The sequence below is a fragment of the Rutidosis leptorrhynchoides genome, chromosome 1 (genome assembly GCF_046630445.1).
Source record: "Rutidosis leptorrhynchoides isolate AG116_Rl617_1_P2 chromosome 1, CSIRO_AGI_Rlap_v1, whole genome shotgun sequence".
Lineage (NCBI taxonomy): Eukaryota > Viridiplantae > Streptophyta > Magnoliopsida > Asterales > Asteraceae > Rutidosis > Rutidosis leptorrhynchoides.
This window is the reverse complement of record NC_092333.1, coordinates 658147378-658161835: the sequence shown is the minus strand read 5'-3', so window position 1 is coordinate 658161835 and position 14458 is coordinate 658147378. Positions and strand designations below refer to the sequence as shown.

The 14458-nt window shown below is 33.5% G+C and overlaps 2 protein-coding genes across 2 annotated transcripts; both read left to right on the top strand.

Annotated features, from left to right (window-relative positions):
* On the top strand, window positions 1–2610 carry LOC139885845 (uncharacterized). Its single transcript, XM_071869599.1, has 9 exons — window positions 1–108; window positions 292–363; window positions 941–1030; window positions 1212–1254; window positions 1360–1466; window positions 1592–1687; window positions 1771–1961; window positions 2336–2405; window positions 2496–2610. Exons 1-9 carry the CDS (start codon window positions 31–33, stop codon window positions 2580–2582), a joined length of 834 nt encoding a protein of 277 aa, XP_071725700.1. The 5' UTR covers window positions 1–30; the 3' UTR covers window positions 2583–2610.
* Window positions 2611–5041: 2431 nt separating this feature from the next.
* Window positions 5042–7897, top strand: LOC139885842 (aspartate carbamoyltransferase, chloroplastic-like). Its single transcript, XM_071869596.1, has 6 exons — window positions 5042–5172; window positions 5939–6498; window positions 6575–6714; window positions 6845–7018; window positions 7097–7333; window positions 7431–7897. Coding segments are annotated over exons 1-6 (1221 nt in total). The 5' UTR covers window positions 5042–5170; the 3' UTR covers window positions 7539–7897.
* The last annotated feature ends 6561 nt before the right edge of the window (window positions 7898–14458 follow it).

Genomic DNA, 14458 nt, shown 5'->3' with positions numbered 1-14458 from the left:
ATTGTTTTTTCTTTACGTTCAAAGAAAAAAATGCAGACCCCTGAGAAACTGATACTCGATATATGCAATCCAGATCTTCGAGAAAATGCGCTTATGCAACTCTCTAAGGTACTTCAGTTTTCATTTATATTGACGCCAAGTTAAACATCTTTTTCAGTTTAACGCTAAATCTAACTTAAATGGGTAGTCTTATTATGTTATTATTATCAAATCAATTATCGATACTAGTTTTGTGAGTATGCATGCCAGTTTCTTGTATATATATCTTTTGTTATTGGTTATATTATGCAGAACACTAGAAGATATGGAGACATGGCTCCATGGTTGTGGTATTCTACTGGTACTGTTACTGCACTCATTCAGGTATATATACACCTAAAAGACCTCTTTTCCCTTCTTTATATTTATTTACTAAAGGTTCATTAATGATATAAAACGATCCTATTAGGTCTTTCTGACATGAACTATAGTCGGTTGCAGTGGCGGATCCAGAATTTTTTCCCACCGGGGGCGAAATTTTTTTAAAAACCATAGCAATTTTTTTGAGTAAAATATGGAGGTTTTGGGGCAAAAAATTGAAGTTTTTAGGCAAAATTTGAAGATTTGTGGGTAAAATTTGAAGGTTTTGGGTCAAAATTTGGAGAATTTTGAACAAAATTTGAAGGTTTTGGGGCAAAATATAAAGGTTTTGGGGCAAAAAAAAAAAATTCACCGGGGGCAAAGTCGAAAAATCCAAAATTTTTACACTAAAATTTCGAAATCCACCGGGGGCGGGCGCCCCCCCTCCTTACACTCTAGATCCGCCTCTGGTCGGTTGATTCGTTGTTGTTGTAGTCACAACACTTATGCAATGTTACATGTTATCATATAAGTATTATCTTGTTACATATATGATTGATTGATGTTGATGGTTGATAATGTTATCGTCAACTATTTGTAGGAAATTATTTCAATATACCCGTATTTATCACCACACAAACTAACCCCTGATCAATCAACCAGAGTTAGCAATGCAATTGTTCTTCTTCAGGTACTTTTGGTGCCTAATTTATTACTGTTCATAATTATGTTTCATGAGGGTCTACCTTATGTTCTTATTGATTTTACTTATAATATTGAAATTAATTTTTGTAATTATAACTATTAATTATTTTCATGGCATACCAAAAAGAAGTTTATTGATTCCTAATATGATAATATCTTGTTTACAGTGTATAGCCACCCACCAGGACACAAGAAAGCTATTGGTGAAAGGTAATTAATGTTTTCTTAAAATGCAAATTATATAGTAGTGTTTTGTTATCTTTTCAATGGTTATGAGTTTTGATGAAGTGTGTACTAATTTTTGCTTGGTTTCAGCTAATATTCCTATATATCTTTATCCATTCTTGAATACTACAAGTAGATTAAGGACTTTTGAGTTTCTTAGGATTTGTAGCTTAGGTGTCATCGGCGCTCTTGTAAAGGTACTACAGTTTTAATCGTATTCTAATCTAATTATTTCATAAACACTTTTTCTAAAAAGTGATATAAAGAACAGGTCAACAACAACAATAAAGAACAGGTGTATTAACATAATTACTTTTTTCAGGTAGATGATACTGAAGTTATCAATTTTCTGTTATCAACCGAAATATTTCCTATGTGCCGGCACACAATGGAGACGGGCAGTGAATTGTCGAAAAAGGTTAGTGTTATGCCTTATGGCTTCACTTACTAAACATTATATTATTGGTTATTAATTAATTTGATGTTTGATGCTGAAACCAGGTGGCCTTATTTATAATTAAATCGATCTTGTTAAATAAGGAGGGCTTGAAGTATGCATGCAGCACGGCTAAAAGGTTTTGTGCAGTTACTAATGTTCTAGGAAACATGGTTGGTGAGCTTGTTGAACAGCCCTCTAAAGAAGTAATTAAGTTAATCATCGGTTGTTACTTAAACCTTTCTAGAAATCCAAGGTTAGTTAAATAGGTTTGGTATATATTATGATTATGTATTATGATTAGAGGTTGCAATTTCGACCCAATCATGGATGGGTCAAACGGATAAGAGTAAAATTAAACAGGTCAAAAGTAGCACATACTGTATATTGGTGCATATAACCTTTTAAAACTTGTTGTTATTGGAATATTATAGCTTATCTAATCACATTTCATACACCAATTGTGTAATTTTTAGAAAGGATTGGTCAATTAGTGATTTGGGTCAACCCGACCCGAATGACATGTTACTCAACCTGACTATATTTCAACCTCTGATTATGATTGGTAGACCACATTTGATGTTTAAAAATGATGTACATGCGTAAATGTGGTTTACTTGAATATTGCAGAGCGTGTGATGCTCTGAAGAGTTGTTTTCCACAAATGCTGCAAGATGGTACCTTTACCAATTATATCCATGTACGTATTGTGTATTTGAATGACACTTGTTAGTGTTAGGATTCTTAAACTATGTGTTTTCAGGTTTGATGTTTTGTCTTTGTGTTTCAGGACGACCCAAATGCGCAGAAGCAACTTGAGCATCTTTTACTTCTTGTTCAGGGAGCTCGAGTTAAACAGGGAGGTGGTGGTTATTAAACATGGGGTATTATGGTATGAATTTGGAACTGCATATTGATACATTTTATATATTTACATGACAATGGTAAACTCCTGTTAATTGTTAAACACGTGACTTGGACTTGCATTGCACAATTATAAAATTTTAATACAGTATTACTTTTAATAACCTTAAGAGTAAGTAACAAGAATAGACAGATGATATAATTAACACCAAAACATAAGTTTGGGTCTCTTTTGCACCTTAAAAACTTGTAATATGGGATTCATTATTGATGCAAAACATAAGTAATGGGTCTCTTATGCTGTTTTTGTCCATGTATTTAAGCTGCTTTTTGTTCAGATTTTAATGGTGAAGTTGGTTAATTTTAATCAGCACTTGAAAAAATCTGTAATCTGATTAAGTCTTTTGTGACTGATATCAAGTCACATTTTCAAATAATACTTTGCCAATAACACATACCTTTGCGTCACGGCTACTCTTTACATAAATTAAACATAAAAGTTAGGCAAGCATAACATCTATAAAAATAATTACAAAATTTAGTAATATTTGAACATAAATTATTGATGATGTTCGGTAAGATTATTAAGTCAATGATCTATTTCACTAATTTTAATAATCTCTCCGACTAACAACATTGAGGAAGATTATTTGGATTTCTGATGTAGTCACTGCCGTATCTTGGAACTTTAGTGTTGTATAATTGTATGCAATTTTGAGGACTTGCATTGATTCTTAGACCACTCTCAACGGTCGTTGCCCAAACCCGCCCTCAAATCAAAACTTCGAGGGCACCGATGGCATTCCCCCACCTTGGGCCGCCCTCGACTACCTTTCTCCATTTCGCCCTCGTGAATGTCATTTTGAAGCATAATTGAGTAAAGTGACTCCTTTGTCCATTTCAACGACTATAATTGTATATAAACGGATGCAACTATATATACAAATCACAAATCATATACAAAACACAAACCACATCCAACTTCTCAAGGATTGTCTGAATTTTAATTTATGTTTATGAATGTAACGTATTTTTATTATGCCCTTTTTTCTTTAAAAAAAAAAAATTGTAACCGTATTTTTGTTTATTAATAAAAGTTTTGTTTATAAAAATGATTATATTATCTCAATTTAATAATAATAATAATAATAAAAATAATAAAATGTGGGTAAGGATGTCATGGTTGAGAGTGGTCTTATAGATTCGACAAGGTTTGTTTTCTCAAGAGTTCGATGTAAACTGTGTCTTTATTATTTATTATAGAGAAGTAATCAATGTTTATTAATCCTTAATGACCTAGGTTATTTCTTCTTTCTAAAACAGCATAAGTATAGTTGTCAATTGTCATTCTAGTTCTCTTTATGTGCATCATCAATGTAGCATATGTTTTGTAATTTACCTGAATCTATAACGGACACTAAATAGCAGCTAAATTATCTTGCTAATTGTGAGTGTTGTGTGCCTCCAAAATACGATGGAAATAAATACTTGTTTGTGTGCGCCGTTGTTTTAAAATGATGAGAATGTCAAATCAAAAGGTTGTCTTTAAGTTTTTATTGTAGGCCATGTTTGGAAAAAAGTTTTTGGAGTTTTTAGAAACTTTTATCTTTTAACTTTTATGAAAAAACTCATATCAAATAAAAATATCTGCTTGATTGCAAGAGCTTAAAGCTTTTTGAGATGGGGAAAAAGCTAAAAGCTATTCCACTAGAACTATCGTTTAGTTTTTAACTTCTAGTTTTTTGTTATTTTACCCTTCATTTTAATAGTTTATAGTTTAACCTACTTTATCAAACAACTAAGGCTATGTTTGGCGCGTAGTTTTTTGGAGTTTTATGAGCTTTTAGCTTTAGCTTTTATGAAAAAACACCTATTTAATAAAAAACTACTAGAAGTAGCGTTTAGCTTTTAACTTCTAGCTTTTTGTCATTTTCCTTCTTATTTAATAAATTCAGATCCTCTAATAAACACCAAAATATATCTAAAAAGCTAACAGCTATCAGATAAAAGCTACAAGTTATAAGTTAAAAGTTACCAGCTACCAACTAGTTTTGTCAATCATATCCTAAATACATATAAAAAGATAACGGCTACCAGCTACTAGCTAAGCTAACAGCTAAAAGTTACCAACTAAAAACTACCAGCTAAATTTGCCAAACATAAATTCTCTTAAAAGTTTCTAATGTCAAAAAATACTGTATAACGTACTGTATAAGGTTAATACATGTTTCATATCGAATATGTGGGCTAAAATATGCGCTTTGCTTACATAAGGCACAAGTATGGTGAACCCAAGCTCAAGCCCATCACCAATACCAAGACCAAATCCAAGCCCGTTGTTTAGGGTTACTGGATAGAAACGGAGGAACTATCGTGATTCTGTTTTCCGCCAAAACCTAAATAATTCGTCCCGTCGATCTCTGTGTTCTACGGAGTAGTTTTTAAATTAATTAATTAATTAATTAAAAATTACTCCATATTTATCATCATTATCTCTTCCTATAAAGTTGCTGGAGGTCCAGGATAATCAAATCCTAATTGTCAATCCGAATTCAATTGCAGCTACTGTTTCTTTTCATTTTCATCATTTGAATTGAATACATGTAAGCTTTCATACCTTTTAGCTTATAAATAGATGTCAATTCCTACTAACCTGTCAATTATTATGTGATTACGTCTTAAAGTCAAGTTTAATAACACTACTAATAGTTAGTTTACATTCATGCGTCACAAGCTTCAGCGGGCGGGAGATTCATTTTGAATTTGGAACCTGCTTTTAAAAGGTTTACTTCTAATATGATACTGTGTTGTTTACGTTGCTCAATATATGCCACAAGCTAGATATTAGCTTAGACCACTTCTAATCGTGGCAATGATATCACAGGCAGTTTGGCGAAAAAGTGCAAACTGATTGTGATTAGGCTCGGACTTTTTTTAACCGTTGTATCAATTTTTTGTGTTAAATATTGGGTATGGTGTTGTGGTAAAATTTGAATTGAAATGGTGTGGAAAAAAATAAATTAATAATAATAATAAATATATATTAATTAATTCAAGAAATTATTTGATTGGTCCCTGCAAAACTCACGGAGGTTTTGCAATCCGTTGCCTCCATGACAAACGGAAGAGAGGGAATCTAACTGATGCCCGGTTAGGGGCCGTCAGTTTTCGTCACTGTTGTACACATGGACTGACGGAGGGGAAGAAACGCAGCGATAGGAATGGTCTTATAGAACTTTGAAAAAAAAATCTGCTTTTTCGAATTAGGTAGAATTTGATGAATTTGATGATGCAGTCTACCATGGAAATTAATGAAAAGTTTTATTATTATTTTAGTTTTTTGAATATATTTTGATTTTGTTATTTTAGGCGATATTTGCTTGATGCTATGTCTTCCTGTAAGCTATCTGCACATGCCTCACAAATGGCTTTTAAGCAAACAAACATCATTAATGATTCCTATACGTCGGATCATTTGCATAAGCGCCTGCTGCATTTTAAGAGGAACAATGTATCCGCTAGCCTTACACACTCGAGCTTGTCGAAAAATGATAAGTTAACGAGCTGGTGTAACAATGGAAGTATATTATCAAAGGATAGGATCCAATGCAGAGCAGTAGAAGTGGAAACTATTAGAACGTTTTTAAAAGGAGAAAAATTTCAACTTCATGATGTGATTGAAGCACAGCAATTCGACAGAGATATACTCAGTGCTATATTTGAAGTGGCGCGTGAAATGGAAATAATTGAGAAGAAGTCGCGTGGAAGTCAGATTTTAAATGGTTATTTAATGTCAACTCTTTTTTACGAGCCTTCAACTAGGACCAGGCTTTCGTTTGAGTCAGCGATGAAACGATTAGGTGGGGAAGTTTTGACTACAGAAAACGCACGAGAGTTTTCTTCTGCTGCAAAAGGAGAAACACTTGAAGGTAGTTTCATGTAGATGTTCTTTTTTCTTGTTGTTTCATTCGTGACTATGTTTTTGACATTGACCTTTTGTTTCAGATACGATTAGAACTGTGGAAGGATATTCAGATATTATTGTTATGAGGCATTTTGAAAATGGTGCTGCTAAAAGAGCCGCCTCGACAGCTAACATTCCTGTTATTAATGCTGGCGATGGTCCAGGTCAGCATCCTACTCAGGTATAATCTCATCATTCTCTATTAGTATGCCAAAGTTGCTACCTAATATATTAAAAAATATTGTGGATAATTTATTATGCTTCTTTAAAATTAGTTTCATAGTATTTAATACGCGTATTTTTTTTGTAAGGCTCTTCTTGATATGTACACTATTGAAAGAGAGATAGGTAAGTTGGATGGAATTAAAGTTGGACTTGTTGGGGATCTTGCAAATGGGCGAACAGTTCGTTCACTTGCATATTTACTAGCCAAATATAACGATGTGGAGATCTATTTTGTTTCACCCGAGGTTGTGAAGATGAAGGTACGCAATCAACGAATGATAAAAAGTATTAAAAAAATATTTTTATCTGATCGCTTTTTGTCGTTTGGAATGGATTAGGAGGACATAAAAGAGTACTTAACGTTAAAGGGAGTCAAATGGGAAGAAAGTGTAGATTTAAAGGAAGTGGCATCAAAATGTGATGTGGTCTACCAAACGCGCATTCAGAGAGAACGTTTTGGTGAGAGGACTGATATCTACGAAGCGGCTCGTGGCAAGTACATTATTGATCGAGACGTATTGAATGTAATGCAGAAGCATGCAGTTGTTATGCATCCTCTTCCTAGGCTCGATGAGGTGACTCTAAGCTTCATGCTATTTTCTTTCTTTAATTCTTTTTTTTACATATGTTGTAACTGGTTTGATTCTAATGTAAATTTTGTTGGTATTGTAGATATCGGTCGATGTAGATGGGGATCCAAGGGCTGCATATTTTAGACAAGCGAAAAATGGACTCTTCATTAGGATGGCTTTGTTGAAGCTTTTACTTCTTGGTTGGTGATTGTTGAAACAATGAAACTGCAATGATAGTTTTGGTTTGAAAGATTAGATGAAGTGGAGACTGTTTTCGGGCGTTTCCATTAAGGATCGATGGTAGAAACTGCAAAGGTAGTCTTTAGTTTGAGTTGTAAGATGAAAGTGAGACTTGTTTGAGTTTTTTTTGTTGGACGGTAGTCAATATTTGACAAACATTTAGTTGAAATTGAAGTTTGCATGGTTTACATGTGGGGTTATATAACTTATATTTACCTTTAGTTGTTTGCCTACTATTGAAGAAATTGGTGAAATGTTTTCACACTTCAGACGATGTGAAGTCAAAGAAGAATAACATGATGTGGCTAGAAATTGTTTAAGTACATGTCTACATGTTTACTAGTCAAAGAAAGAGGGTAGATATTGTTTCTTGTTTACATCTACCAAACATATGTAGAAGCAATATATATAGATTACCATGCAGAAGATGGAGAGCATCCAGAGGGATCAAATCCAGTGAGGATCAAAGTATCACAAAGGGTAGTAAACATAGTTGATCAATAATATCAACGGAGTGTGTTTCTTTGTGAGGTTGAAAGTTTTATTCTTGTAAGGAGTGTAAAAAAGTGTACGAGAAACTTATATTTTATGCTAAAATCTAAGGGGTTTGGGTTTGGGTTTAACTCATAGTGTACTTTTTCTTGTACGGGTTCTTTTATATTATAAGAATAAAGGAGACTCTTGGGGTGGACGTAGGCAGGGTTTTGCCGAACCACGTTAAATCGTCGTGTTATCAGTTACTTTATTTGTTTTCTATTATTTATCGCAAGTTTGTCTCAAACAAATTATATCCTCGCTTTCGCTAGTGTGGGTGCGCTAGGCAAATTGTCATAACAAGTGGTATGCAATTTAAGGTGGAGCCATTTCAGATGGCGGATGACGATTGGAATATTATTGAACATTTAAATGTGTTTAATGGTCTGATGAATCAACCTAAAAGTTGAGGTTTATGTTGAAGAAGAAGATAAGACCCTTATTCTTCTTTCTCTACTTCCCAGTTCGTATTAAATTGTGGTTACTACTGTTCTTTATAGTAAGTCTACTGTAAAGATAGAGGATGTAGTATCAGCAATTTTATCAGAAGATAAGAGACGAAGATCTAGTGACTGTTTTGAGCATGGGTTTGCTATGGTTGGTCATGGAAGGGGAAGGTTTGCCGAGAAGAGATCTAGTGATAACAGTAGGTCTAGATCAGGAGACGGCGTGAAGGGTATCCAGTGCTTCAAATGTCATGAGTGGGGTCACTAAGGAAGGTTGTCCACTCTGAAAGAATGGTGAAGATAAATCTGGGGGTTCATCGGCTGCGGAAGCAGTTAATGTACCGGTGGGAGATGTTCTCACAATCTCTAAAAGTTCTACTTCTGCTCAAGATGAATGGAATTTAGATTCTAGTTGTACGATGCATGTGTGTTCCAAGGAAGCTTATTTTGATAAGCTAATGTTAAAGAAAGCGGGGTGCTGATTTTAGGTGATGGTTCAACATGTGATGTTGAGGGTGTTTGCATGGTGAATATAAAATTGTTTCACGGAGCTGCTTACGCTCTTGGTGGTGTGGCGTACACACCAAGGATGTGCAAGAATCTAATTTCCTTAAGCGTGGTGGATTCTCAAGGATACGGCTATTCGGTCGTAGGTAGAGTTATGAAATTCACACGTGGCATGAAGGTCCTGGTGAAGCGAGAGAAGTATGAGGGTTTATATCGTCTGGTGGCAAGTACAAAATGTACTCGTGTCTCGAAGGTTTTGAAAGCGTGCACGCAGGAAACAGGTCGGGAACATGTTAGGACATGTTTGACCAAGGTAGACGATGGTGAGAAGGAAAATCCTACTTTGGTGGAAAAGGTGATTCGAGACTCCTCTCCAGTGTCAACTAGGTAAGTTGACAGGGTTAGCTGCACATAATTATTGGCCGTGTTATTTGAATCGGGGTTCAGGACCGAGGTGATTCAAGGTGTGTGCAGCGGGGATAAGGAGGCCAATGGTGAAAATACTCGGTAATAGTATTTTTGGTGATCAAGAAGATAAATGTTTGTCAAGGTGGAGATTGTTGGACGGTAGTCAATATTTGACAAACATTTAGTTGAAATTGAAGTTTGCATGGTTTATATGTGGGGTTATATTTACCTTTAGTTGTTTGCCTACTATTGAAGACATTGGTGAAATGTTTTCACACTTAAAGACGATGTGAAGTCAAAGAAGAATAACAACATGTGGCTAGAAATTGTTTAAGTACATGTCTGCACGTTTACTAGTCAAAGAAAGAGGGTAGATATTGTTTTTTGTCTACATCTACCTAACATATGTAGAAGCAATATATATAGATTACCGTGCAGAAGATGGAGAGCATCCAGAGGGATCAAATCCAGTGAGGATCAAAGTATCACAAAGGGTAGTAAACATAGTTGATCGATAATATCAACGGAGTGTGTTTCTTTGTGAGGTTGAAAGTTTTATTCTTGTAAGGAGTGTAAAAGAGTGTACGGGAAACTTATATTTTATGCTAAAATCTAAGGGGCTTGGGTTTGGGTTTAACTCATATTGTACTTTTTCTTGTACCGGGTTCTTTTATATTATAAGAATAAAGGAGACTCTTGGGGTGGATGTAGGCAGGGTTTTGCCGAACCACGTTAAATCGTCGTGTTATCAGTTACTTTATTTGTTTTCTATTATTTATCGCAAGTTTGTCTCAAACAAATTATATCATCGCTTCCGCTAGTGTGGGTGCGCTAGGCAAATTGTCATAACATTTTATTTATTTATTTATTTATTTTTTTTTTTTTTTTGCACTATGAAACTTCAATCAATGTGTTTGAAATTGTGGAACAATTGTTGCTACAAAAATGAGAAATTTTGCTCAGCAATCGCGTTTAAGCAATCATTACTCTGCTTCGCGCTAGTAGTAATAGATATGCAAAACTTGTTAAAAAGAGTGTTGCAACTTGTAAAACTTGAATGACAAAAAATTAAAACAAATGCAACCCAATTTATATTATGTATGTAAATTAAACTGTTACAACTTGCTGAAAATGAATTGACAGAGCTAAACAAATGCAACCTAAAGCAAATAATTCCAACCATTAATTTAAATAGTTAGCATGATAGTATAACCAAATGAAGTAATTAAGAGTTGGTAATGCCTTTTTCGTTAGAGAAGTAACAATTCTTAACAAAACTTTCTTGTTAAAAAAGATTATTAAACATACATAGACCTAACTCAAAACCATCTCCACTCACCATCTAGGTGTCCGGGAGGTCTCGAGTTCGAGTCTCATTTGGGAATTTCATAATGCAATTGTTTTACAGTTGGTTATGGAGTCCTCTTTGATTTTTTGCAAATGGTGGGTCCGTCCATATCTAACAAGGTTCCCGTCAGTTACCTTAATACCTCCGTTCAACAAAATTAGATCTAACTCAATAACAAACACCAATAAAGTGATACGGAGTAGTACATGATAGTGGCATATTTGTTACAACTCACAAAAAGAAACTAGTTACCTACAAACATGGTTATACTCCAAAGAAAGAAGAATCCAACACTAGAACGATAAAAGTTGAGCCACCACGAACAACATAAAGAAAACACTCTGACTGACCACTAAATACTTTGAGTTTTCTCTACGATTAAAGATTTATCATACTAAGTAATTAAATCACTCTTAGTCACCAATTTTTAAGAGAAAAGATTTCACTAAATTTAATTTTCAATCATCAACCACAACCATCTCTGCGATGTTTTTAAGATATCATCCAAATGGATAAATCATTATGTGAGATATTGGTTTGCAAGAGAAGTCGGAGAAATATATAAGTTAGTTTAAATCATCTACCACCACAAACCACATTTGCTTAGCTTAAATCAAACTCTACTCAATTTTTTATTTTTTCGATATTACACTAAACACTTGCCTTATTTTTATCAATTTGGAATCATGATTCGTTATGACACGAAAAATGGATAGATGACTCGTAAGAATTAACATCATATATAAGTCAGGTTTAGATCACCTACAGACCTACTTTTAAAATTATTATCTTGACTCGTGGCTTCAAGAATATAACAACTACGAGTTTTAGTGTACGGAGTATGTATTTTGTAATATCCCACTAATCAATTGATCAAGGATAGAGCTGATGCAACGAGCAATCTATCTATCTATATCTATATAATTATGTATTATCATTAATTATTTCTCAGTGGAACAAGGACGAAAATGGAATATAATGGAATGATACCAGGATTACTATATGGTCCTTGTATCAACAACAAATTGTGAAGAAAATAAAAAACTGTAGTGCAATGGACGTACATGTTTTTTTTGGTCAAAAAGAGTTGGAATACCACACTTTAGAAAAGTCCAGACGGGAAGCAGGTGTCCTCGAGCCCCAATAAAACAAAAACTTGAATTTGAAGGCGAGGGCACTAGGTGACCGGCTAGGCGGGTAACTGATGGTGAAATAGAGCGGGAATATCCAATCTTACTGACACGTGTCTGACGGTAGTATGGAGGGTTAGTTGGGTGGTGAACTGGTGATGGTGTTTTCTTTTACTTTTTTTAAGAAAACATTTTTCTAATTTTTAAATAATTTTATCGAGAGGGACCCGGACATGGCACTACTGGGTACTGAAGGTCTCCCTGTTGGGCCCCATAGTCATGGGGACGCAGATCAACTGTTTTTTTTTTCAACTCTTTTATTTAAGCATTTTATATTTTAATTTTATTTTTCTGATAGCTTCACCAGATCTTCTATCTATCCGTATAATAAACCATTTTCTCCCTTATCTTTCTGGTCCTTATTCAAACTTTCTATAGATTAGTTAACGACCGTTAGAGAGACTACCGTCAACCTAATAGAATTCATTGTTACAAAATTACCTACTCCATGCATAAAAATAAGGATGATGATATGTACACATCTATTTTTTATATATACATAACTAAACATGTTTTACATTGTTGTACAATACAACATTGAAAGCATGTTTGGTTGTGTACTTATAAAAAATAGTTGTGTACCTATCAATTCTCTAAAAATAAACACATACCAATATAAAAAAAATGATATAGTGGATAGAAGGTACTTCATACAAAATTTCAAGTAGTTATACCCAGTGTTGTAAAAAACTCGAGTACTCGCCGATTAATCCTCAATTAATCATTTTTAAGAGCAATCTGTTCCGATTTTTAAAAATTCGTTTAATTAAACGGTCAACGTCAATTGATGAGTTAAAAAATGAATTTGGTAATCAAAGTCGGTAAAAGTAAAAAAATGGTTAACATTTTAACATTAATTTAAACTAGAACTTTATAACATTTGAGCAAAATGAATAATTTTAGACAATTATGTTAAAGTTTATTTTTATATTTATGGTTTTTTTCTACATTTACACATATAATTTTTAAAATTTAATATTTAAATGTATAAAGTACAATCCGATTAATCTTCGAATTAACGATTAATTATTCTAAAGTTCTGACCGATTAATCCCCGAATAACGAATTTTGCAACCATGGATATACCTAATAGGCCCTAACAATTTTTCTAGAGACAAACTTACACTCAAGGGTGTATTTAATCTCACAACTTAGTAAAGTTTAAATTTATTTTTTTAATAAGCTCAAAATAGTAGCATTATTTAAGTGACATAATATTCGGAGCTAATGAAAAAATAAGCTAATCTAGTTCAACTAGCATATAAAATAAATTTATGAAATGAGAAAATACTTATTTACCCTTTATATTATATAATTATATATTATGTTATATATCTAATTGTCCTTTTTTAGTCAAGACACAACTATAAGCTCAAGTTTTAGCTAATATTAACTAAACACATATAATAAATAAGTTTCAGCTTCCAACTTTAAAAATAAACTCCAACTATCAGTTTTAGCCATAACCTCCATCTCTAGTTATAAGCTCCATCTCCAACTAGTTGCGCCAAGCACACTCCAAATTCGACTTGCTACGCATGATACTTTAACCCTCAACCTTTTATTCGAAAGAATTATTGACATACCACTATACCGCTAGGTAAACTAATTGGTCAATAGGTCAAACAATTATAAGCGGATAAAAATGAAATGACACAAAGTAATGTATGGCATACATACATTTGATAAAATAACATCTTTACACGAGTAATGTTTACTTAGTTCAAATAACTGAAGTTCAAATAATCGAAGTTCAAACTATATAAAGAGAAGTAGGGATAGTAAAGCAATTAAGAAAATCAAGAAAAGCAATCAAGATTAAGCGCCTCATTATATTCAACTTGCATATTCACATGCGTATTCAATTTCCCACTTTTTTTGCTCCTTTCTTTTCTAAATTATTTTTATTTTTATTATAATTAATTTGACTTTTAAAATTATACTTTCGGTTATACACTTCATCTTTTTTCTTGTATGTTTCAATTCAAGTACTAGTCTGAAACGACTCAAATTCTTTTACTAAAAACAACACATTTTTTTAGAATGGTAACTAACATCATATCTTGTTATCCGCGTGATGCGTCTAAATTTTGCGCGGCGCGCCCTTTAACCAAAGACAAACTTCAAAATTAGTTCAACTACTGTTACCAACTTACGCTCATCTGTGCGGCGCGTTGTACACTTGCGCGGCGCGCCATAAAACTGGTTTTCGAAACATAAATTAAACCCAATTCCGCACTTCAACTAAAATAGTTCAAATACATTGTTTAACATCTTGAAACTGTTTGTACACAACCAAAACCTGAATTATCAAGTTTAAAACATCATAATGAAACTAATTTACCACTCGAGTCATCGACGACCCATTACAAAGACAAGATGACAATTTCGACCCAAATGAGTTTAATTCAAAATATGGGCTCGAGCATGGTGTTTGAGAATACACTACTCAAAC